The 26,740-nt window shown below is 43.5% G+C and overlaps 1 protein-coding gene across 1 annotated transcript in view; it reads left to right on the top strand.

The window, feature by feature from the left end:
- The window catches only part of LOC309558919 (dynein axonemal assembly factor 8-like), a 211,969-nt gene extending 185,768 nt beyond the window's left edge, over nucleotides 1-26,201 (top strand). The window contains exons 29-31 of the mRNA XM_082262014.1: nucleotides 4,869-4,954; nucleotides 24,988-25,051; nucleotides 25,352-26,201. Of these exons, the coding sequence (XP_082118140.1) occupies nucleotides 4,869-4,954; nucleotides 24,988-25,051; nucleotides 25,352-25,429 (228 nt within the window). The 3' untranslated portion in view covers nucleotides 25,430-26,201. The remainder of the gene's footprint in view (nucleotides 1-4,868; nucleotides 4,955-24,987; nucleotides 25,052-25,351) is intronic.
- Nucleotides 26,202-26,740: the final 539 nt, after the last annotated feature.

The raw sequence follows: 26,740 nt of genomic DNA, 5'->3' as shown, positions 1-26,740 counted from the left end.
AACATATCTTCCAGTGCCCAGCGCGTTTCCTAGATGTTCAGCATCTGTTTTCTGTAATCCATGATTTCCTCCAACTGCCACTCCAGAATGCTCCCAATGTCAGGGTCCCCTGTCATACCATCCCAGCAGGACCTGCTTTAGCACTGGTCCTCCGTACTTCATCTGCATCTCTTGCACTCTCTTTTAGAATTCCTCTTCCATGGCAGCTGGTATCTGTACCTCTTCTCTTTTGCTAACGGGACCTCAGATCCAGGTGGAGGTTTTGAATGTGTTCACAGCAAGGAAGCACTATGCCACTGCTTGCCACCAATATGACAAGCCCTGTACTCAAGAGTAGTATGTCCATCGTATAAGCTTTCCTTGCCCGGTAACAAAATGATCCAAAATCCCGCAGCCCACCCAGTCTCTAGTCAGGACACAGTGTAGGGTGGTGAAAAACATAAGACTTTTTTATTTAAACACAGGTACGAAGAGCTATACACTTTAGAACAATCCCCCCCCCCCCCCTTCGGACACAGGGCAGGGTAAACTGTACATCCAGTAACATGAGGTACATTCAAACCTTTAAACAAATATTCAAATCAGTAACTGGACACGTAGACAGCCTTACCAGCAGGAAGGACCGTTGGAGAAATTCCCCCTCCCCCATCCTGCCCCTGGTCTGTGCCTAAAAAACACATAATGCAAACAGTAAAGATGATCTAATTAACTAGGCACTTAAAGAAACCTAGGTTACCAGACCATTGGCCACCTACAACCCTGAATACAAAGTACTGTACAATACACATTATCACAAGTATAAACAGATAGATGAGAAGACAAACAGAAATAATTGGGGATCCAATTAACAATGGGAGGAAGACACTTAGGAGGCACACTATGGGAGAGACCTACTTACATTAAACACATTATGGCAAATGACCCCAGTGGTTTTAGCTGAATACATTAACATCTACAGTCATTGCTGGTTTGAGGCATATAGGCCCCAAATAGGTATATCGAACCTCCAGTTCCCATAGTCTGTGTGTTTTGGGGAGATATGGACTTGAATCCAAACAAGACCACTCCAAGGGTCCCCCAGGCACACACCATCCAAAGAGTAGTGTTTTCTTAAATGCCAGGGTCTGTAGTCAGTAGGAAGGAGTCCACCCTTAAGTCCCCTCCAAAAGCCCATGTCCTGGCTGGGTCTATCACAACTCTTACATATGAAGGATTAATATTGTCCTTATTTAGCTTTTTTTGCTGTGTCTGAGCACACAGACCATTGTAAGGGGAACTGTATCGCACTATAGCTGTGAAACGGAGGTCACTATCCCTTCTTGTGTTTTGTTTTGCCATTGAAGAGCCACTTTATACAAATTACATATTGTTCATTAACTGGATTATATAAAAGTATTTTAAGGACTTGCGTGGATAAATATGCCAAAATTCCAGATTATCAGAATTGAACATATTTAAAAAGCCTCCTTTTCTCTCTAAGGGCTGTTTATGTAGAGCAGTAAGTTGCACTGCAAACTTTACAGTATGTAACTCTAAATCCATTTCACTTTTACTGTCGGGAGCGGTAACCCCGAGTCACGCTCTGGGTAGCATTGCAGAGTGCAAGCGGAGCCCCCTTAGCTGCCAGTGAAGTCCACTTACCTTGTCCCGGCGATCCAGCGATGTCCTTCGCTCTGATCGCCGGCTGACCAGCGTCTGACTTCCTGGTTCCGTTCCCTGCGAGCAGAGGTGGCACACGGGAGTGGAACTGGGCAGGAATTTCAAAAGTGTAAAAATAAATAAAATAGGTGATACAATGTAACCTGAGAGGATTACACTATATTACCTCAGATTACCTCAGATCTGACATTAGATACATTACAGTGCCCCTTGCCTGACATTATACTGTCATTTGTGCCCAAAAAAAAATATAACATGGCGTCAAAAAAGCGCCACTTTACTAAAGTGCTTTTGGACCAGTTGAATGGCAGCGGCAGAGACAGCGACACGGAGGTGCTCGCAGAACTGAGCGATAGCGAGTCGTGGGGTGATTTGTCGTCTGACACTGACACTGATCTGGCAAGTGACAACGGCAATGATCCTGCACCTGACCTCAGCGATGTGCGCACTTGGTGCGCTATTGACTGCGATGCGGACGAGGTAGCGCCCCCAAGATTCTCGTGCACTGGATCACCTGGGATGAAGGTAGATGTCGAGCGTGACAACCCTCTGGCATACCTGCAATTATTCCCCACTGAGGAGGTAATTGAAAAAATTCTCACGGAGAGGAATCGTTACCAAGAGCAGCAATCCGCTACGCTGCAAGCCAGATTTTCTAAAAGCAGAAAGTGGGAATCGGTGACGAAAGAGGACATATGGCAGTTTCTGGGACTCATCATTCTTCAGGGGTTGGTGGGGAAACCGTTCCAGAAATGGTACTGGACCACCCAACAAGTTACTGGCCACTCCGTTTTTTTTAGGATAAACTTTAGCATTAGGATTACAAGGAGGGTTAGTATTAGGGATAGAGGGTGGGTTAGTGTTGGGATTAGTGTGATAATTTCATGGAAGGTTAGTGTTATGATTACAAGGAAGGTTAGTGTTCGGATTACAGGGAGGGTAAGTGTTAGGTAAAGCTTTAGCATTTGGATTACAGGAAGGGCTAATATTAGGAATAGAGGCAGGGTTAGTGTGATAATTTCTTGGAAGGTTAGTTTTAGGATTAGCTTTAGCATTAGGATTATAGGGAAAAACAAGAAAAAGTTGGTACAACAATGGTTGCCCAACAGGAAATTGCGGACTTTAAAGGCACATACTGAACAGGCAAAACTTGTTTGATTAAAAACGTTTATATTTTATTAAACACATTTTATAATTAAATTATTATTGTGTTTAATAAAATATAAATGTTTTTAATCAAACAATTTTTGCCTGTTCAGTATGTGCCTTTAAAGTTCGCAATTTCCTGTTGGGCAACCATTGTTGTACCAACTTTTTCTTGTTTTTGCTTACAGTTAGGATTATGGCACACAAGGGTTAGCTCAACTGTTCTTCCCCAATTTTTCTTTTTTTTTTTTTTAGGATTATAGGGAGGGTTAGTATTAGGGATAGAGGGAGGGTTAGTATTAGGGATAGAGGGAGGGTTAGTATTAGGGATAGAGGGTGGGTTAGTGTGATCATTTTCATAGAAGGTTAGTGTTATGATTACAAGGAAGGTTCGTGTTAGGATTACTGATTACAGGGAGGGTTAGTGTTAGGGATAGAGGAAGGGTTAGTATGATAACATCATGGAAAGTTAGTGTTAGGATTTCAGGGAGAGATATTGTTAGAACTGTTGGGAAAGTTGGTGTTAGGATTACAGGGAGGGTAAGTGTTAGGAATAGCTTTAGGATTACAGGAAGGGTTAGTGTTAGGGATAGAGTGAGGGTTAGTGTTGGGGTTAGTATGATAACATCATGGAAAGTTAGTGTTAGGATTTCAGGGAGAGTTATTGTTAGAACTGTTGGGAAGGTTGGTGTTAGGATTACATGAAGGGTTAGTGTTAGGAATAGCTTTAGGATTACAGGAAGGGTTAGTGTTAGGGATAAAGGGAGGGTTAGAGTTGGGGTTAGTATGATAATGTCATGGAAAGTTAGTGTTAGGATTTCAGGGAGAGTTATTGTTAGGACTGTTGGGAACGTTGGTGTTAGGATTACAGGAAGGGTAAGTGTTAGGAATAGCTTGAGCATTACAGGAAGGGTTAGTGTTCGGGATAGAGGGAGGGTTAGTGTTGGGGTTAGTTTGATAATGTCATGTAAAGTTAGTGTTAGGATTTCAGGGAGAGTTATTGTTAGGACTGTTGGGAAGGTTGGTGTTAGGATTACAGGAGGGGTAAGTGTTAGGAATAGCTTTAGCATTACAGGAAGGGTAAAGCCTCGTACACACGCACCGATTGTTGGCCGACCGATCGGCCGTCTTTTGTCCAGTGTTGTTGTGTTGGTTGAAATGTGCTCTAGACTGCACACGAATTTTGTCGGCCAACAACAACCAACTGCAGAAGTGATGTCATGTTCTGGTCTACTTTTCGTGTGTTTTTCTTCTCTGAGCATGCCCAGTCTTGATCATCACATTTTTGGCAGCCGAAATCTGTACTGACTGAGGAACAATCGGCCGCTCTGCTGACGGCCAACAAAAATTTTATAGCATGCACACCAGATTTTGTTCGACCGAAAAGTCGCAGTCGGTTGTCGGAAGCATCATACTAGCAAGCCGACAATCGGCCGATCGGACGTATGCCGAAAATTTACGGCCAACAATCGGTGCGTGTGTACGGGGCTTTAGTGTTCGGGATAGAGGGAGGGTTAGTGTTGGGGTTAGTATGATAATGTCATGTAAAGTTAGTGTTAGGATTTCAGGGAGAGTTATTGTTAGAACTGTTGGGAAGGTTGGTGTTAGGATTATAGGGAGGGTTAGTATTACTATTACAGGAATGTTAGTATTCGAATTACATGAAAGGTTAATGATAGGGTTACGGGAGGGTTGGTATGAGGATTACAGGAAGGTTTGACTATGGTCACATGTCTCTACTTTTCATGTAACACATTTGATGTACATTAAGTTATAGTTGTGTTTTACATGCTTTACTTTATTAATTTAGAAGATTGCCAGAAACTGTACCAAGGATGGGGCAGGCAGGATATGGTTTACTGCACAGTACTAATATATAGTGGTATGAATGTAGTGTTAGCGCGCATGTTTGGGGGCGGGGGGGTTGTGTTAGTATCGGACATCATACTTTTCCCCAGTAACTACCAATGACGATTTTCTCCCAGCAATGGAAGCACATTTATGTCTAATTTATTTGCCTGTAGAGGACATACATATAACTCTGCTCTTGTGGTTTGTTTCAGTTTAGCGCTGTGATGGAGGGTCCCTGCCTGCTTATAGCCGCTCAGAGGGACAACGCAGTAACCTGCTTCCACTCACTAATGGGCAGGTAAGCACCAGTGTATTTCTGTCAGCAATAAAACACATGAGAATAATTAGCAAAGGAAATGAGTTGAATAATTTATCAGCCGCACATTGATCCCATCTCAATGAACATTTTCCATGTCTACAAAACAAAGATCATTGGATAAACAGACAATAGGAAAATCTGTTGTTGTGGGGTGGTTAATACGTTGACTTTTTATTGGCTCCAGGGAGTTTAGAGGATGACTTTTCCATTTGGGCTTTGCAATTAGAAATCACCCCCATGTCTACAATTTAAAACCTATTTTTTTCTCTGACGTATTCCCTGTGCTTGGCTTTTTTTTCTTTAATGTTTAGTTATTTGCTGATTTTTAATGATACTTCACGTCACTGTCTCTTTCCGGCCCCCTGGTGTCTTTAGATTTTGCATGTTGTATCGCATGGTCTTTACACTTGGCGGAACTCCTCTGCATACAGTAATGGAAGCTGCAGGGCACAAGTAACCTGCTTAGCTCTGGTCATTTATAGTACAGCTTACAGCTTGCAGCATCGGAAGAGAAGCAGTGCTTGCAGGGAAGCCCTAAGGTATTTTTATGTTAGAGGGGACCTCTACTATTCACAATAAAATCTGAATACCCAATTGAACTTTTATGTTAAATCAGATTAAAACATTCAAGATGCATCAAAACAAAAGGTGTACAAAGTCTTACACTTTGTTTTAATTAGAAAGTAGTTTAAAGTGATTGTAAACCTCGGATATAAAATATGAACAAAGAATATCCCTCTATAATGTGTACTTGTCTCAATCCAGAGCACTAAGTGTAATTTCTGTCTGCTGCCTCATTCCTCTGCTATCAGCATGAATTACTTCTGACAAGTTTTCCTGACACCAAGAGAAAAATGGTGACAGGGGAGGGACCTCTAGTTGATTGACAGCCTCCGCTCTGTTCCTGTGTGCTGTGTGAAGGGAGGCATGTCCATTCCCTCAAATCAGCAGCACGACCTCTCCTCAATTAGCTCTACAGAGTATAATTTAGCTCTCTGAGCCAGACAAGCTTTATGAATTCAGCACTTTGAACAGATGTAGAGAAGTGATGGCTACAGAGAAACAGGTACAACGTTTGTAGGAGGATTAATTTAATCTCTGAGTATCACCTGAGGCCAGTCACTTCACTATGTATATGTAAGATTTTATATTGAATTATTTTATCCTCAGAGATCCAATTTTAGATCCTCAAACATTGTACCTATTTCTATTTTTCAATATGAATTGTATAGCTTGCTGTATGCCATTTTTCTGTATATGTCTGTATCTATATGAATGTGTCATAATGGTTTTTACATATATTTATACATATCCATCAAGGAATATCAATAAAATCTTTGTCTAATTGACCACATTTAAAGTCCCACAATTTTGGTCTCCTTTTTGCTATACATATTAGGGATGGAGGCAATTAGACATGTTCCATGTGTGACAGATCATATTTTATTCTTATAGGTATATGTAAGGGTTTACAATCACTTTAAGCAAAAAAGCCTGTCTCCAGATAGTAGATTTTAAAAAAGGACACAAGCTCTCGGTGTGAAGGCAGTGGTCTCTCTGCAGAGGTTCGGTTTACCCCTTGGTGAGTTATATAGCTCTCCAATCAGTAAGGGACTGTTCCCACTGCCCACCCACTAAACCAGAGCGGTGTAGTTTGCGGGCAGCTAACTGTTTCAACTGCAATGAGCTGCCGGTAGAGAGTGGTGAGATGCGCATCACACAGTTCCCTTTTTTTTTTAAACTTTATCTGAAGTGTACAAAGTGACAATTCATTCATATCACTGTACAGCAGCACAGTGCATTGCAATAATATGCGGTGCCTTTCTTTGCATAGTGATAACAGGCAGCATGTCTGCGATGCTGCAAAGTGCAACGTGCTATAAAGAAACTGAAAAATTAAATATAGAAATATCTGTGAAAATAAGAATAAAGTGCAAAACCAAAGTGCATCACGGTGTGGCTTATATACAACATTACATTGTTTCAAAACGTTCAATATTTATTAGCACTGCTACCAGTTTTTTTATTTTATTTTATTATTGAGTTGGGGTTGTATGGAACACACCTATTAGAAGCTGCTGTTTTTTTTAGATGGAGTAGATGGTCAGAGACTGTGGACAGGATACAAGAGATGGTCAGAGACTGGAGACATAATATAAAAGATGTTCAGGGCCTGCACACATAATACAAAAGATGGTCAGAGACTGTAGACTTGATACAAGAGATGGTTTAGAGACTGCAGACATTGTACAAAAGATGGCCAGAGACTGTAGACTTGATAAAAGAGATGGTCAGAGACTGCAGACTTGAAACAAGAGATGGTCAGCGACTGCGGACGATACAAGAGATGGCCAGAGACTGCAGTCTCTAAACCATCTCTTGTATCAAGTCTACAGTCTCTGGCCATCTCTTGTATCGTCCGCAGTCGCTGACCATCTCTTGTTTCAAGTCTGCAGTCTCTGACCATCTCTTTTATCAAGTCTACAGTCTCTGACCATCTTTTCTACGATGTCTGCAGTCTCTAAACCATCTCTTGTATCAAGTCTACAGACATCGTAGAAAAGATGGTCAGAGATTGTAGACTTGATACAAGAGATGGCCAGAGACTGCAGACATGAAACAAGAGATGATCAAAGACTGCAGACATGATACAGGAGATGGTCAGAGGCTGCAGACATAATACAAAAGATGGTCAGAGACTGTAGACTTGATACAAGAGATAGTCAGGGACTGCAGACATCATACAAAAGATGGTCAGAGACTGGAGACTTGATCGAAGAGATGGTCAGAGACTGCAGACATCATACAAAAGATGGTCAGAGACTGCAGACTTGATAAAAGAGATGGTCAATGACTGTGGACATGAAACAAGAGATGATCAAAGACTGCAGACATGTTACAGGAGATGGTCAGAGGCTGCAGACATAATACAAAAGATGGTCAGAGACTGTAGACGTAATACAAGATATGGTCAGAGACTGCAGACATGAAGCAAGGGATGGTCAGAGACTGTGAACATGCTATAGGAGTTCATGGAGTCTGGGCACATGCTTCAGGAGATAGTCATTGACTGGATAAATATTACACGAGACTGCTAGAAATCACTGCTATAACAGGGCAATAGGGAAACACAGATTAGTGTCTGTAGGGGCCCCAAGCTACCCAGAAAGTGCCGAAGGGCCACAGGTTGGCCACCAGAGTTCTGCTGGCAGAATTAGCAGGTGTTTATTCCATACTTTTAGAAAAAAGTAAGTAGTCACCACATTTAAGGACTGCTAAGCTGCAATATAAATATTTTTTTACTTGGATTTTGATATCCTTTTAATTACATCTGTGCGGGAGCACTGTTCTTTAAGAAAGATGCCACCTAGCTGCAGCGTTGTGCACATCATAAAGTACATTCTCAAACACTGAGCACTGATCATTCCACAATGTCACCTTTACAGGAAACCTAGCTCTCAGCTCTAAGCTGTGCCGCTGGGACTAAAATGACCCGCACTGACAATGACTCTGGCACTGGACCCAATGTAGTCTGGTCACTTAGTATGTTCCATGGCACTTAAGGTTAATTCCCGACATGGCACTCAAGGGGTCAGAGAGAGAGGATTTGGTAGACTGAAGCCGGGACAGTTCGGTTTCCTCTGATGGATTAGGCTCAAACAAAATCCGTTTATAGGAAGCTTTTGTTATGCTACAGATTAGATGGTGTGTCAGGATTTCCGTGACTTAGAAGATGTCACAGAGCCTGCTATACACACAGCAACTGTGCACGGTGAAGGGCACAGGGACTTAATAACCCAGCCGGCACACTGGCTGATATTCAGAAGTGACATACTTGCCAGGCTACGTGCTGGCACAATACAAACCCTGTCCGTTACCCTGGCCGTACCTGAGCACATCGCTCTCTGAGGACAGCACAACACAAGAAATGTCATTGCCGGCCACACCGCTGTACCGCCAAATCCACAAAAACCTTTGTCCCCAAGTTAGGTGACATTTTATAGTGACGCACACAGGGTGACTCATTCTTTTACCATGGGAAAATGAAAATGAATGATAATCAGTTACATGGATTTTCCTGTGCATTTTTACACTTTCTGCAGACAAGATTTATGAGAAAACTAATCTAAAGACTTCTGCAGGTTGCCTCTGCTGACCTACCCTGACCATGCTGACTGCCTGGTGTTCAGGCTGATCCCATTGCGTCTGAACACATATGCAAATGAGGAGCGCTCATATTCCTCATCTGCATGCTAGTTCTGTCAATGGTTTAAAATTATTAAAGCCATTGAATTAGTCAGGTGACTAACATTTTCAGAAGGAGGTTAGCAATTACAGTCTATTTCTCTTTAAGACAGATTTTCTTTCAAGCCCAGTTGTGTTGCACCTTTTTATCTTCTTAAAGTATCCACTTGTTAAGATTTGTGACTTATTGAAAATCTCTAAAATATCCCTTTCTCTCTAAAAAAAAATGCGGCTTCTTGCCCTCAGACTCTGGTGCTCTGTGCTGGCAAAGAGCAGCCACGCCCCTCATGACGTCACCTAAATTGCAGAGCAAGAGAGGGTTGTGTCTAATCAAGTTTGTGCTGAGTGCTACTTTTTTTATAGCATGCTTACTATACTCACTATGGAACCTAAGGGGTTAATCCTGCACATTGTGTAAAAAGGCTGTTTAATCTTGTCTTTTCTGATCCTCCCCTTCTTCCACTGACCTCAAATCATTTCCTGATAACACAGTGTCTTTGGAGTCACTATGCAAATGCTCAGTTTGGTGTGTATCGCTAGAGAGGTTTTTTTTCTTGAGGGGGTGCATGTGATCAGCACAGGGCCAATCAGCACTGTCCAGATAGAGGGTCTCAGGGGTCCTGCAGCCTCATAGGACAGTCAGAATAGAATTAAAACTCCTCCTACAAGCTTTAACCAGACACTGATAGATGTCATATGACATCATCCCGAAGCGCGGGCCGCAATCTATTACCCGGCCTGCTTCCAGTTGTAAACAATGGAGGGCTTCATACTAACAATTGTGTTGCTAGCTGTGATTGGTCACAGTGATCACATAATACAGACAGGGCCATTAACAGCCAATCTGTACCATGTGATTAGCTGTGGCTAATCACCACTATTCTCACTGAATAAATCAGTTTCATTCAGTAAAATGGTTGCTTATACCAATGAAATTCATAATGTGTTAAAAGAAAATAAAAATGTCCTGATCACTTCCCCAGAGTAGTACAGTGTTACTATGGTAACAAAAAAAAAAAAACATTTGGCCATAAAAATACTTTAATTCTGCCCTGAAACACCGGAACATAGCCGCACAAAATCAAAGACCTAGAAAGAATGCTACAATTGTTGCTCAAGCTGCAGCCCAAGGGTCGCATGTGGCCATGTGGCGTTATTTGTGCAACCCTCCTGGCCATACAGACACTCATCTGTGTTCCCTATTGCCCTATTGTAGCGGTGATCTCTAGCAGTCTCATGTAATGTGTCTTCCAAAAGCATGTCTCCAGTCTTTACAGGTGCCAAAACTGTGTATCCCCACGTACCTGCTGAAATAAAGCCCTGTGTTTGTGTACATATATGTATGTGTGTGTGTTTATATATATATATATATATATATATATATATATATATATATATATACAGTATATCACAAAAGTGAGTACACCCCTCACATTTTTGTAAATATTTTATTAAACCTTTTCCTGTGACAACACTGAAGAAATTACACTTTGCTGCAATGTAAAGTAGTGAGTGTACAGCTTGTATAACAGTGTACATTTGCTGTCCCCTCAAAATAACTTAACACAAAGCCATTAACCACTTCAGCCCCGGAAAGTTTTACCCCCTTCCTGACCAGGCCCTATTTTGTGATTCGGCACTGCGATAGTTTAACGGACAATTGCGCGGTCGTGCGACGCTGTACCCAAACAAAATTGTTGTCCTTTTTTCCCACAAATAGAGCTTTCTTTTGGTGGTATTTGATCACCTGTGCAATTTTTATTTTTTGCGCTATAAACAAAAAAATAGCAACATTTGTGGAAAAAAAAAACAATATTTTTCACATTCTGCTATATGACATTCCCAAAAAAAAAAAAGTAAAAATCTAAATTTTTCAACATTTTAGGCCAATTTTTTTTGCTACATACTTTTGGTAAAAAAAAATCGCAAAAAAAAAAGCGTATTCTGATTGGTTTGCGCAAAAGTTATCACGTCTACTAACTACGGCAAAGATTTGTAATTTTTATTGTTTTTTTTTATTTTTGACTAGTAATGGCGGTGATCTGCGATTTTTAGCGGAACTGCGACATTGCGGCGGACAGATCGGACACCTAACTGACATTTTTGACACTTTTGTTGGTACCAGTGACATTACTACAGTAATCAGTGCTAAAAATATGCACTGTAATAATGCCATTGGCAGGGAAGGGGTTAACCCTGTGGGTGATCAAAGGGGTTAATGTATGCCTATATGTTTACTAACTGTGTGTGTGTGGGGGGGAGGTTCTGTGACAGGCACAGAGAGATTGCAGTTTCAGCTTAGCTGAAACCGCTGATCTGTCCCTGCCTGTCTCACAGAAGATCCGCCTGCTTTGTTGACATAAGCAGGCGGGTCTTCTCTCCGTTTCCCAGACGATCGTGGGAGGTAGACGCCAATCGCCGCCTCTCCTCCCATGGCCCGCCTCCCGCTGTGTCTAAACACAGCAGGAGCGTGGCTCCAGTGGCGTGTGTAATCAAGTCTCCGTATAAATGCACCTGCACTGTGATAGTCTCAGAGGTCCGTTTAAAGCGCAGAGAGCATCATGAAGAACAAGGAACACACCAGGCAGGTCCGAGATACTGTTGTGGAGAAGTTTAAAGCTGGATTTGGATACAAAAAGATTTCCCAAGCTTTAAACATCCCAGGGAGCACTGTGCAAGCGATAATATTGAAATGGAAGGAGTATCAGACCACTGCAAATCTACGAAGACCTGGCCGTCCCTCTAAACTTTCAGCTCATACAAGGAGAAGACTGATCAGAGATGCAGCCAAGAGGCCCATGATCACTCTGGATGAACTGCAGAGATCTACAGCTGAGGTGGGAGACTCTGTCCATAGGACAACATTCAGTCGTATACTGCACAAATCTGGCCTTTATGGAAGAGTGGCAAGAAGAAAGCCATTTCTTAAAGATATCCATAAAAAGTGTCGATTAAAGTTTGCCACAAGCCACCTGGGAGACACACCAAACATGTGGAAGAAGGTGCTCTGGTCAGATGAAACCAAAATCAAACTTTTTGGCAACAATGCAAAACGTTATGTTTGGCGTAAAAGCAACACAGCTCATCACCCTGAACACACCATCCCCACTGTCAAACATGGTGGTGGCAGCATCATGGTTTGGGCCTGCTTTTCTTCAGCAGGGACAGGGAAGATGGTTAAAATTGATGGGAAGATGGATGGAGCCAAATACAGGACCATTCTGGAAGAAAACCTGATGGAGTCTGCAAAAGACCTGAGACTGGGACGGAGATTTGTCTTCCAACAAGACAATGATCTAAAACATAAAGCAAAATCTACAATGGAATGGTTCACAAATAAACATATCCAGGTGTTAGAATGGCCAAGTCAAAGTCCAGACCTGAATCCAATTGAGAATCTGTGGAAAGAACTGAAAACTGCTGTTCACAAACGCTCTCCATCCAACCTCACTGAGCTCGAGCTGTTTTGCAAGGAGGAATGGGCAAAAATTTCAGTCTCTCAATGTGCAAAACTGATAGAGACATACCCCAAGCGACTTACCGCTGTAATCGCAGCAAAAGGTGGCGCTACAAAGTATTAACTTAAGGGGGCTGAATAATTTTGCACGCCCAATTTTTCAGTTTTTTATTTGTTCAAAAAGTTTGAAATATCCAATAAATTGTGTTCCACTTCATGATTGTGTCCCACTTGTTGGTTCTTCACAAAAAAATGACAGTTTTATATCTTTATGTTTGAAGGCTGAAATGCGGCAAAAGGATGAAAAGTTCAAGGGGGCCGAATATTTTCGCAAGGCACTGTATATACACATTCACACACACAAACTCATTAGCTGTCTAGTCTCCTCCCCTCATTCTTGTCAAATACCCATACACACAATAAAAAACCGGAAGTAAAATTTCATCCGCCGAACGATCTGCTGATTTTCAGATTGTTAGTATAGTGCCTTTGACAGCCAATTGCAAATTATCGTACGACAAAAGCAGGCTGTAAAATTTTTATTGTATGTGAACACAACTTCCGATTTTCGTTTAATTAGTACAGTTTTGGTCCGAAAAATAAAATCGTAAGAGCAAGACTAGGCATGCTCAGAAACCAAACAATTCAACACATGACATCACTTCTGCAGTTGAATTCTGTCGTATGAGAATTTTCGTATGAAAGTAACCATATGAGACTAGCATGCAATAAAAAAACGGATGAAAATATGTTAGATAATCTGATCGTGTGTACGAGGCTTAAGACTTCTCGAAAGCCTCTCCCACCCTCCGGAACTCTCTTCCCCTATCTGGCTGGCTATCTCTTACTCTGTGCATTTCCCTGATCTCTGAAAACTTGTCTCTTTAGGGAAGCCTATCCCACCTTTGCCTGTCAACTGAATGTTTAACTCTCCCATCAGCTCATCCCTAATGGCTTTCCACTTGCCCCCCTCTATTAGATTGTAAGCTCTAAAGGAGCAAAGCCCTCCTAACCCTCTTGCATTGAAATGTATTGTTACTGTACTATCTCCCTTTATATGGTAAGCGCTGCTCAAACTGTTGGCGATATACAGTCCAAATCCCGTATAATAATAATAATTTATATATAAATGGCCCATATCTGATGGAGGCTATTATATCATGGAGTGTGCGGGGAGCAGTCTGTGTGTCGGTCCCAGTGGGAAGCTGTGTTGATTTCTTCCTCGCAGTTGGAGGGAGGGGGTACAGAGCTCCCGAGTCCCCCCCCTCCTTAGCTCTTATCTGTGATGTTCCAGCTCCTCTATCCTCAGAACCATGAGTTATAGCCAGCTGCACAGGAAAAGTAGGCCAGGCAGAGTTTAAAGCATTCTATTGAAAGAACACAAAACCCAGCAAAGGGATTTTACTCGGCAGAGCGGGATTCTTGTTACGTTCACTGAAATCATCTTTTCTGTGGGGTTGGTTTTCAGGAGCCTCAAAAGATTCCTTTTTTTAAGGCGGTTTTCAAAACTCTTCGGAAATCTTCGCTTTGAGAGCGTCCAAGGTAGATTTGACATCCAGCACACGCTCTCTTATATGTGCATTATAACTAGCGTCTCCTCTCCTTAGATTCTTATTGTTTTCATCATCAGGATACCAAATTATATGTTAGATGTATATGTAATTATGTAGTACTCGGAATTAAATTAGGCTTGTAGTGAAATCCTACTATGGAAAACAAGTCGCATTAACTAGGGAACTGCTAATGTTCAATACATAGCATTGGGACTGTGTTTAAAGCAGAACTCCGGGATAAGCAAATATTGTCTAAATACAAGAGCCATATTTATTCTTTGTTGAATCTTGGCAGGGGAGAACTGGGCCAGGAGACAGGGGGGCAATTGCCCCCTGGGCCGCTCTGATGCCCCGTAAAAAGGCAGTACCGCTTCTGCTAAAGACATGCCTAAAGGATTCCTGGTGAAGAGAGGTAAAAAGTCCCTACCACTGACCTACTGAGTGTGGGTTGAAGACAAGGACAGAGGACAGGCCTAAAGGAATCCTGGTGAAGAGAGGTAAAAAGTCCCTGCCACTGACCTACTGAGTGTGGGTTGAAGACAAGGACAGAGGACAGGCCTAAAGGAATCCTGGTGAAGAGAGGTAAAAAGTCCCTACCACTGACCTACTGAGTGTGGGTTGAAGACAAGAACAGAGGGCAGGCCTAAAGGATTTCTGGTGAAGACAGGTAAAAAGTCCCTGCCACTGACCTACTGAGTGTGGGTTGAGGACAAGGACAGAGGGCAGGCTTTACCCCATGCATGGATGATGTAAACTGTGTCTGAGCAGAGGCAGGTTTAACGTCCCATTGGAGACTCTCCTCCCCTTGGCCAGCCCCAACCGAGCTGTCCTAGCTTCCACCAACTGCCCCCTGCTGACCAGGTCGGGAACTGGGATTCAGCTGGTGAGTAGAGAGTACCAGGAGCGGAGCTTCAGCCTGGAATGAGGGTCAGGAGGAGGACAGGAAGAGGGAGAGTGGGAGCGGGGCTGAGTCGCTGCACCATGGGTCTCTGGTTTGCACTTGCCCCCTTGGCTGAAAGTTTCCAGTCTGCCCCTGAATCTTGGTGTGCTTTGTGTATTTCTTCCAGATATATGCAGTATTCAAGTGTGACACTTTCCCTCTGTGCAGGAGCTTCCTGTAATAAAGACTGCTCATTGCTGCTCTCTCTCCTTGTTCAGAGTGACTGGTCTTGTCTCCGCCCCCCTCCTGTAGCTTTTGGCAGACAGCCTGTAGTGGGTGCAGCCTGCTGGGCCCCTCCCACAGCTCTGCTGTCTGCACAGACAATGTAAAGCCCAGTGATGATGTCACTACTGCTTTTACAAGGTAATATCTAGGTTTACAAAGGCAATGGTGCACACAAAGTGGATTCATATCCTTTGTAGTTATTAAATAAATGATTTAAATGAAAGCTTTTGTGCCTGAAGTTCAGTCCAGCTTAGAATACCCAGTATCAGCTTTAAAATAGAAAATACATCTCAGATAATCTAAATCAGGGTTAAGAAGATCTGTCATTTAAATTCACAATTCACCTGAATCAATGCGGCACTCGTCAGCATTGCCAAATCATGTTATTATTTTGAGCAATAAAGTATTTTGAATTGAAAATTCTGCTTCTGAGGTCAGGCACATGACCTAAAGCGGGGGTCAGCAACCTGTAGATCTCGGAAAGGGTGACCAGTAGATCGCGGTCTAGGCTTACTGACCCACCATCCCAGAGCAGCAAACAGAGTGCAAAGTTGGAGGTGTAGTATAAGCTGATGCCTCCTCTCCTGTCCCATGCGTGATTCCAACTGCACTCCACCTCTTATCCAGGCTAGCGGTCTCCAGAGTGGTGCCAGCAGCAGAGGAAAGGAGATCTTCTTCAGGTCAGTGTGAAGCAATACACTGGGCATAATAGTATAGGGCTGCTTTCACACTGATGTGCTGCAGTTTACCCGCACCGCAGGTGCAGTGCAATTTACCTGCAGCTTTCCTGCAGGTTTGCTACACTTAGCCATAGACTTCTATTAAATCCTGCGGGTTTGGTGCATTTTTCTGAATGCAGGAGTTTTGGTGTACTTTCAGAAAGTGCACCACACCTGCAGGATATAATAGAAGTCTATGGCAAAGTGCAGCTAACCCAGGAAAGTTGCAGATGCAGTTAGGTAAACCGCAGCACATGGATGTGAAAGCAGCCTTAAAGGGGGCTCAGAAAAGTAAGGGTTAATTTACATTTGCAGTTTGGGGGTTGGTAAAACCCCATAGTTAAGATGTGTGTTTTATCACCCCGTCCCAACCACACCCCCTTCAGCTGGAGTGTCCAGGGATGTACACATGTCGCAGCCAAAGCAGGAGTTATACGCCCTGTCATGGTTGGCGGATGTAGCACCTGCCAAGCATGAAAACACAAACAAATACCACCAGGCGCCTGTCGAGTGAAGAATAGGAACCGGCCAGTGGGCCACCAAGGAAGTCACTATGCTGCCAGCCAGTAAAGCATGGAATGCATGCTGGAGCAGGAAAAAACATATGATGGCAGCGCATAGGGACAACACAAACAGAATCCAAGGGAATACAAGAGAAATGTCCAATAAGAAGAAGTTCAGTTTATTAATATAAAAAAAGGGGGGGGGGATCACCAATGTACATACATCACCCTGGGTCTGGAGTCAGGCAGGGGCATCGTCAAAGTGGAAGACTTAATGGGCGATTACCAAATGCCGCTGTGTACTGAGAGGGGGAGATCCTTGCTCTTTATCAAGTCACCTGGTGACTTCATAAAGCTCATGCATGCAAAACGCGTAGTCACAGCAACAGAGCAAGATTGCATTCCACCCTGGTTCCTGCAAGCCAAGTTACGTCTTTCCGATCATCGTCATTGCATCGGAGCAGACTAGTGACGGTTCATCCTCACGCTGGCTGGTTCCGGCAAGGATCTCCACCGCTCAGTACACAGCGGCATTTGGTAATCGGCCATTCAGTCTTCCACTTTGACGATGCCCCTGCCTGACTGTAGACCCAGGGTGATGTATGTACATTGGTGATCTCCCCCCCCTTTTGTTATATCAATTAACTGAACTTCTTCTTATTGGACATCTCTCTTGTATCCCCTTGGATTCTGTTTGGGTTGTCCCTATGCGCTGCCATCACATGTTTTTACCAGCCAAGCAAGACCCACTCAAGTAAATGAGGCCACTCTGCAAGTGCCCTGCAACCTTGTGCAGTACAACAAGCAAGGGGTTGAAGTGCTGTGTTGCTTTCCCACCACCTACTTTAACCCCTTGGTCCCCACAGAAGCATGCAGTTACGGGGCTTTGCAGTGTGACCCCATTTAGTTGCATTTACTTGCATCACGATTGGCAGGCGGTAGCATCCACCAAAATCAACAGGGGACTTATTTCGGCTGTGGCATGTGTACACCTTCGGCTGCTGCCTCAGCAGCTAAAGGGGAGGAGATTTAGGCGATTAAACCCCTCCCCCTCGAACTTTATGCATGAACCAGCCCTAAGGGTGCCGCTGCTGAATTCAACTAAGGGCTCATTCACAAGTGCAACAGGCACTTCTGCTCCTCTGAAAAGCGATCTGAGTGTGTTTGACAGGTGGTGAGGAGGCGACATGTTGCCTCCTCACCACCTGATTTAAACCCCTGATATCCGTGAAATGCATGCAATTGCGACACAGTAGTACGGCAATTAGAGGTATAAATCAGGTGTGAGGAGGTGACACTGTGCCCAGTGATATTTGACTTCTCCCATGTTGTTCAGGTAGATCTCCACCTCTTTAACCAATTGCGGACCGTTCGGTGCCGTTTTATGTCGGTACTGTGACGTTAAATAGCCTTGTTATGGCAGCAGATAGTTGCAATAACCCCGGTATTTTCTTACAGGGCGGGTGGGCGGTCCTCTTTCACATAAAAGCGCTCCCAGCAGCAGATGGGCGGCGGGAGAGATGCCCCCTCCTGTCGCTTACCGGTATGTCCTTGTCCCAGGCAGGAAGTCGAGTGAGGGCAAAATGGCCCCTACTCAACTCTATGGCCTTGGAGGACCGGAGCAACGTCATATGTTGCTTCCTCCCAACGGCCTTAATGGGCCATTTTGTTTCATGCTGGAATAAAAAATATCTTTTTTTGCTTTTAAGGGTAGATGTGAGATCTGAGGTCTTTTTGACCCCAGATCTCACGTTAAAGAGGACCTGTCCTGCTTATTTCTATTACAAGGGATGTTTTTATTCCTTGTAATAGAAATAAAAGTGTAAAAAAACATTTTTTAAAGAGACTGTAAAAATAAAAAGGTAAAAAGAAAATTTAAAGTGCCTCGTCCCTCTGAGCTCACGCACAGAAGCGAATGCATACGCAAGTCGTGTCCACATATGTAAACGGTGTTCAAACCACACATGTGAGGTATTGACGCAATCATTAGAGCGAAAGCAATAATTTTAGCCCTAGACCTCCTCTGTAACTCTAAACTGGTAACCCGAGATTTTTAAATACCAATGTTTCCACGAGCGTGTGCAATTTTGTATCATGATGACATGTTGGGTATCAGTTTACCAGACATGGGAGTAAGGGCTCTTTCACACGATCCGCCTCCGTAGGCGGATCCGTGCTGCTCAGCGGGGATCGATCCGCGATCCCCGCTGAGCCGGCTGATGACAGCTCCGTCTCCGCTTGCAGTGCGGAGAGGGAGGTGTCACAGCCCCCGCTGCTCTCTATGGGGAATCGGATGAGAGCGGACCGCCTGTCCGCTCTCATCCGATCCCCAGGACGGATGGAAAATAGGGTTTCCATCCGTCTGGATTTCACAAACAGGATCGGATGCGGATGGCAGCGGGTGTCAGCGGACATTTCACCGCTGACATCCGCTGCTCCATAGGGCTGAATGGGGCATCCGATCAGATCCGCCTAAAAAACTGACAGGCGGATCTGATCGGACCACCCGTGTGAAAGAGCCATAAGTCACATATGTGCAAGTCACAAGCAAGTCTCAAGTCTTAACCTTCAAGTCTCAAGCAAGTCCCAAGTTACTGTGCCAAAAAGCAAGCAAGTCAAGTCGAGTCCCTGCTAGAAGTCAAGCAAGTCAAGTCATTTATTTTGGTCAAGTCACAAATCAAGTCAAAATACTGATCTACCCCAATTTTCACCTTTTAAATCAGTTAAAAGTCAGTGGTCAGGAAAGGTTTTGTTTTATTTTCAACATTAACAAAACTTAGTGCTTTTTTCTTGGCATATTAAAGAAACACTTTGAATGCCCAAACAGCTCAAAATCCCTCGTCCATTCATGTTTCAACACCACAGTCACTAAAAACATGTTAAGTATTTCCATTGTTAAACAGCCAGTGTCCTAAAAATCAGAACACACTGAGGTGTTTTAAGTGACTGTGGTGTCAGAAACATAACAGGCAGATTCATTTTGCTTTAACACATCTTGAGAAAATTCAAATATTTAATAACTTAAAAAAGTAAAGTCATTTCGAGTCATATGTCTCAAGTCAAAGTCAAGTCTCAAGTCATGAATACCAAGTCAAAGTCAAGTCGAGTCTTTTATTAATTTTAGTCAAGCAAGTCTCAAGTCCTCAAACTGGTGACTTAAGTCTGACTCAAGTCAAGTCATGTGACTCAAGTCCCCCACCTCTGCAGTTTATACTCTGCATATAATTATCTTTCACATTATAGAAATAAATTGGGCTAAATTATCTGTTTTCTTATTTTTAATTTTAAAAAAGTGTATTTTTTTCCTAAAAAATTGTGTTTTTAAGACCGCTACGCAAATACGGTGTGACATATAGTATTGCAACAATCTCCATTTTAATTCTCTAGGGCAGTGGTTCTTAACCTTGTTGGAGGTACTGAACCCCACCAGCTTCATATGCGCATTCACCGAACCCTTCTTAATTGGAAAAATAAAATATGATTTTATGAGTCTAGTCTCGGGAGGGGCACTGCCAGAAAAAAAGGTGTTTTTTACAGAACTGAATTAAACGTATCATACAAAGTAAAATGTACAGGAGGTCAGTAGTATGTAGGGCAGCCTACAGAGGTCAGTAGGCTGCAGGGCAGCGTACAGAGGTCAGTAGGCTGTAGGGCAGCGTACAGAGGTCAGTAGGCTGTAGGGCAGTGTGCAGTAGTGAGTAGTTTGTAGGGCAGTGGTCAGTAGTTTGTAGGGTAGTGTACAGTGCTCAGTAGTTTGTAGGGTAGTGTATAGTGCTCAGTACTTTGTAGGGCAGTGTAGCGAGGTCAGTAGCATGTAGGGCAGTGTATAGGGGTCAGTAGTTTTTAGGGCGTTGTAGAAAGGTCAGTAGGATGTAGGGCAGTGTACAGAGGCCAGTAGCATGTAGGGCAGCGTATACGGGTCAGTTGATTGTAGGGAAGGATAGAGTGGTCAGTAGGCTGTAGGACGGTGTACAGAGAATAGGGCAGAGGATAGGAGTTGACAGGACAGAGGATAGGACAGTGTACATGGATCAGTAAAGCCGCACAACAGGGGGCTGGGAGGGCACACACCAGGGGGCATTCATAATGCTTATTGAGCTAAATGAAAAGGACATGCATTTCCATTTGTCAGCTAACAGCACCTCTATGCTAAGCTGCAGTAACTCAGCAGACTTAGCATAGAGGTGCTTGCAAACTAATCCACCATGTACAGCTAGCTGAGTCTACCTCCAGGAACATTCACTCGGCTCCCTCTGCTCAGCTGCTCACACTTCCCTCTTCCAGGCGGGCACGATCTCCGTGGTCAGGTACATCCCCATCCCGCCCACTCAAGCAGCAAGCAGCCTGCAGGAGATAGGCTGGAAACCTGCTAGGGGAGGTACAGAGGGCAGAGCGTCAAGTGTCTATGTGTAATGGCTGTGAGTCGTCCCGACCGCAGCTCTGATTTCCTGGGGGGGGGGGGGGTTGGCCTCACAATCAGTAATATTTTCTCGGGGGGAGCAATTGCCCAGTTGCCCTCCCGCCGAACCCCTGAGACTGACTCACCGAACCCCTGGGGTTCGATCAAACCCAGGTTAAGAACCACTGCTCTAGGGTCTCTGCTAAAAAAAAATATATATAATGTTTGGGAGTTCTAAGTAAGTTTCTAGCAAAAAAAATACTGATTTTATCTTGTAAACAACAAGTGTCAGAAATAGGCCTGGTCCTTAAGTGGTTAAAATGAATAAAATATACATTACATTCATTAATAAAATTATATACACTGATCCTTTCCTACATTTGAATCTAACAAAACCATGAAAGAGATGACTGTTCTCTTTCAATTAATTGCAAGCAGATTCAGCAGATGTCTTAAAGTTCTGGTAGGCAACGCCAGCTGTTGTAACATGACTTCAGACACTTGTGGACTTATTCAGTATTCATTCGTCTTAAAGCGTAACCAAACACAAGAAAAAATGTCAGATATTGCAGCTAAGTGTCTTAGATTTGGTGGTTACCTTTTTTTTAAGCTTTCAATTTTTTTATTTTCACCTATAGATTCTGCCAGTAACACACTTCTTCTTCTAAGGTGGCAACGCTCACTCACTGTACTGTATCTATGGAGAAGCAGCGTTGTCACCCTTAAGACAGAAGTACAAAAAACTGCCCCTTTTCCTCTTCTTCGCAGCATAGAGTGAAGGGTTTCTGTAGTCCTCAGAGATAACTGGGAACAATGCAACTGAGAGTGCAGCACAGGGAGTCTCTTACGATCAACAGTTATTTTTTGCACTTATCAAACACATATAAAAAGTCCTTTCAGTAGTATATTTCAGGGTTAAAGGGATACTAAAGTCTTCTTTTTTTTTTTTTTGCTTAAAAATAGCAAACATGTTATATTTACCTGCTCTGTGCAGTTGGTTTTGCACAGAGCAGCCTCAGTCTTCCTCTTCTCGGGCTCCCCGCCGATGCATGCCCCTCCCTCCTGACGAGTGCCCCCACACCTGCTATGGGGGTTCCCAAACCGAGCCACAGCTCCGTGTGTCCATTCAGACACAGAGCCGTGGCTAGGCCCCACCCTCTCTCTCCTCATTGGTTCACCGACTTTGATTGACAGCAGCGGGAGCCAATGGTGCTCTGCTGCAGTCTCAGCCAATGAGGAGGGTGAGTCCCGGACAGTCAAGTCTCACCTGCAACAAACATCGCTGGATAGAGATTGGCTCAGGTAAGTATGAGGGGGGCTGCTGCACACAGAAGGTTTTTTTATGTTCATGCATAAAATGCATGAAGGTAAAAAAAAAAAACCTTCTGCCTCTACAACCATTTTAAAGCGACATTAAAGCTTTCTTTTTTTAAATTAAAGCAATAAACATGTTACGCTTACTTGCTCTGTGCAATGGTTTTGCAAAGAGCAGCCCCAATCCTCTTCTTTTAGGGTCCCCTGTCGGTGCTGTAGGCTCCTCCCCCTGCCCAGTGCCCCCATAGACGGGGAGCCGCCATCTTGGGCCTGCAGGCTTCCCTCCTGACAAAAGAATTTGTCCAACTTCGCTGCCGCCTCACAGGTCTTATTGGGAGGCAACATGATCCGCAGATGAACTGGAGCAGCAGCAGCAAGCAGCAGGTTTCAGTGTCACTGTATGTCGGCAACAGATGGTATGTACAGAGATAAGCTGGGAGAGCACCGCTCACACATGTCTGCTCACATACGGCTTCAGGCCACGCCCCGTCCACCATCAAATTCACTTGGCAGGCAGAGGGTTAAATTCACATTGCTGTGGCCACGATCAGGGCTGCTGTTAGAAATCATGAGAGCCCCATACAGCCTACTTTACAGGGCCCCCTCCCCCTGGCTGAAAGTGAATAGGGATTTATCAGTCACTTTCTCTACAGCCTCATTCAGATGAATGAATAGGAAGCACTCTGAGGCTTCCTGTTCATTCACAAATTGAAATATAGTGAACACAGTTTACCATGCTTCAGTGATGAGAACAGACACAGTAGTGATTGGTACCGGTGTTCATTCCGGAAAGGAAACCAAATGTATATGAGGGTCCCTTAGAACCTAAAAATGCCTTGGGTCCCCAAGATCTAAATATGGTCCTAAATGCAACAAGTAGATATGACTGTTCCCATGTACATATATAGTATCTCACAAAAGAGAGTATAACCCTCACATTTTTGTAAATATTTTATTATACCTTTTCATGTGACTACACTGAAGAAGTGACACTTCGCTACAATGTAAAGTAGTGAGTGTACAGCTTGTATACCAGTGTAAATTTGCTGTCCCCTCAAAATAAGTCAACATTAATGTCTAAACCGCTGGCCACAAAATTGAGTAAACCCCTAAGTGAAAATCTCCAAATTGGGCCCAATTAGCCATTTTCCCTCCTCGTTGTCATGTGACCTATTAATTTTACAAGGTCTCAGGTGTGAACAGGGAGCAGGTGTGTTAAATTTGGTGTTATTGCTCTCACTCTCTCATACTGGTCACTAGAAGTTCAACATGGCACCTCATGGCAAAGAACTCTCTGAGGATCTGAAAAAAAGAATTGTTGCTCTACATAAAGATTGCCAAGACCCTGAAACTGAGCTTCAGCATGGTGGCCAAGACCATACAGCGGTTTAACAGGACAGGTTCCACTCAGATCAGGCCTCGCCATGGTCGACCAAAGAAGTAGATTGCATGTGCTCAGTGTCATATCCAGAGTTTGCCTTTGGGAAATAGATGCATGAGTGCTGCCAGCATTGCTGCAGAGGTTGAAGGGGTGGGGGGGGTCAGCCTGTCAGTGCTCAGACCACCGCACACGACATCAATTTGGTCTGCATGGCTGTCATCCCAGAAAGAAGCCTCTTCTAAAGACGATGCACAAAAATGCCTGCAAACAGTTTGCTGAAGACAAGCAGCCTAAGGACATGGATTACTGGAACCATGTCCTGTGGTCAGATGAGACCAAGATAAACGTATTTTGTTCAGATGGTGTCAACGTGTGGCGCCAACCAGGTGAGAAATAGACAAGTGTGTCTTGCCTACAGTCAAGCATGGTGGTGGAAGGGTCATGGTCTGGGGCTGCATGAGTGCTGCCGGCACTGGGGAGCTACAGTTCATTGAGGGAAACATGAATGCCAGCATATACTGTGACATACTGAAGCAGAGCATGATCCCCTCACTTCAGAGACTGGGCCGCAGGGCAGTATTCCAACATGATAATGACCCCAAACACACCTCCAAGACGACCACTGCCTTGCTAAAGAAGCTGAGGATAAAGGAGATGGTCTGGCCAATCATGTCTCCAGACCTAAACCCTATTGAGCATCTGTGGGGCATCCTCAAATGGAAGGTGGAGAAGCGCAAGGTCTCTAACATCAACCAGCTCTGTGATGTCGCCATGGAGGAGTGGAAGAGGACTCCAGTGGCAACCTGTGAAGCTCTGGTGAACTCCATGCCCAAGAGGGTTAAGCCAGTACTGGAAAATAATAGTGGCCACACAAAATATTGACACTTTAGGCCCAATTTGGACATTTACACTTAGGGGTGTACTCACTTTTGTTGCCAGCGGTTTAGACATTAATGGCTGTGTGTTGAGTTATTTTGGGGGACAGCAAATTTACATTTTATTCGAGCTGTTCACTCACTACTATCTATGTAAAATATCTTTTATAAAGATATAATAAAATATTTACAACAATTTGAGGGGTGTACTCAATTTTTTGAGATACTGTATTATTGACCTGGAAATTCCATCCTGGACATTCTTTACCAAAGCGGGTTGGCCAAAGTATTCCTGCACATGACCAAATCCTGTGACAATCCTTTCATCTTGTCATGCCCAGCACTGGTCAAAATGACTTTTTATCTTTTTATTGCTAAACATGATTATTATTTTCTTCCAGTATTACCTTACAAAATGGACAGAACTTCACACAATCGTTGCTGAGTCCCCAGAGCCAGCCACAGGTAAGCACCACATTCCTGCACAGATCCTCCTGGCTTCAGCTATTCATTGTGCTGACAAGACTTACACAAACCAGACACTGGCCAAGTTGCGGAGAATTGCATTTATATTGTTGATTTCATTTAGCAGCAGTGAATTGCATTCTCGGCTGCTCCTTTGGGAATTGAGAGATAAGAGTTAGATGTGCTGACTGAGTAGAGTGATCCTGCTTCGTCTTCTCATTTCTGTGTCACCTTATTTTCCTCCAACGTCTATCTCCAGCACCCACCCTTACCTCATCTTCTTTCCTTTTCTCTCTTCAGGCCAACAAGATTCTCAGCTACGTTTTTGATTCACTGACCCCTGACAGCATCCACCAAATTGTGCCTCAGGCCTCGTGAGAAACGGTGCTCTCTACAGCGCTCATCAGCTCTCCAATGACAGCTCAAAGTCACTCTGACATTCCATCCTAAGATCTGAAAGCCGATCTACTGCCAGCTTATCGAGAAAATAAAAGAGATAAATCTATATGACAAATGTAAATTGTAATTTGGCAAACTAGAGTCTGATGAGGTTTTTGTACCCACCAAGCTGTGCCTCTTGAGTTCCAAATGCCAAATATAAAAGCTCCCCAGCACATCCTTGTTAGCTGAAGAGACCTAATTAGGAACTGCTTCTTATATTCACAAAAAACAGACTTGTAAGTATTCAAACATTGGAAACTTATGGGAAAGCCAGTGCCAAGGTGTCTGGCAAGGAATATGTTGACATCACACTTACCTGAAGGTCAAACCCATCTCTTGACAATGACTGAGGCTGAATTTCACTAGGACCCTGCAAACCTTTCTCAATGCTCTGTCCTGTTCAATCAGGTGTTTTTATAGTATAGTATAGTGGGTATCATATCTGCTTTACACGTAGAAGATTCATTGGAAAGATAAGGGTAAGTCAGTGTCAAGGCATCTCTATACTCTGAACAGCTGACCTACCATAATCTATAAGGAGCCTTCACATTGGGATATGGCAAAGACTACAATGATAGCACACTTACCTGAAGATCAACCCCATCTCTTCTTTAAAAATGACTTGCAGTGGCTGAATTTTCAACAGGCAACTGCAGACCCTTCTCTGTGCCATGCCATGGCAATAAGTGGTTCACAGAGCCTGCCCCATTTTTTTTTTTATTTTGTGTGTGTGTGTGTGTATATATATATATATATATATATATATATATATATATAATTTATACACTATATTGTCAAAAGTATTGGGACGCCTGCCTTTACACGCACATGAACTTTAATGGCATCCCAGTCTTAGTCCGTAGGGTTCAATATTGAGCTGGCCCACCCTTTGCAGCTATAACAACTTCAACTCTTCTGCAAATTCTGTCCACAAGGTTTAGGAGTGTGTCTATGGGAAGACCATTCTTCCAGAAGCGCATTCGTGAAGTCAGGCACTGATGTTGGAAGAAAATAATAATTAATGTTTAGCAAAAATAAAAACGATAAAAAGTAATTTTGACCAGTGCTGGGCATGACAGGATGAGAGGATTGTCACAGGATTTGGTCAAGTCATGTGCAGAAATACTTTGGCCAACCCGCTTTGGTAATGAATGTCCAGGTTGGAATTTTCAGGTCATTAATACAGTATCTCACAAGAGTGAGTACACCCCTCACATTTATGTAATATTTTATTATATCGTTTCACAT

Source organism: Pelophylax lessonae (genome assembly GCF_965119305.1).
Source record: "Pelophylax lessonae genome assembly, chromosome: 6".
In the NCBI taxonomy this organism is placed as follows: domain Eukaryota; kingdom Metazoa; phylum Chordata; class Amphibia; order Anura; family Ranidae; genus Pelophylax; species Pelophylax lessonae.
The sequence above is the reverse complement of the archived record's forward strand: the minus strand, read 5'-3'. Positions and strand labels throughout refer to the sequence as shown.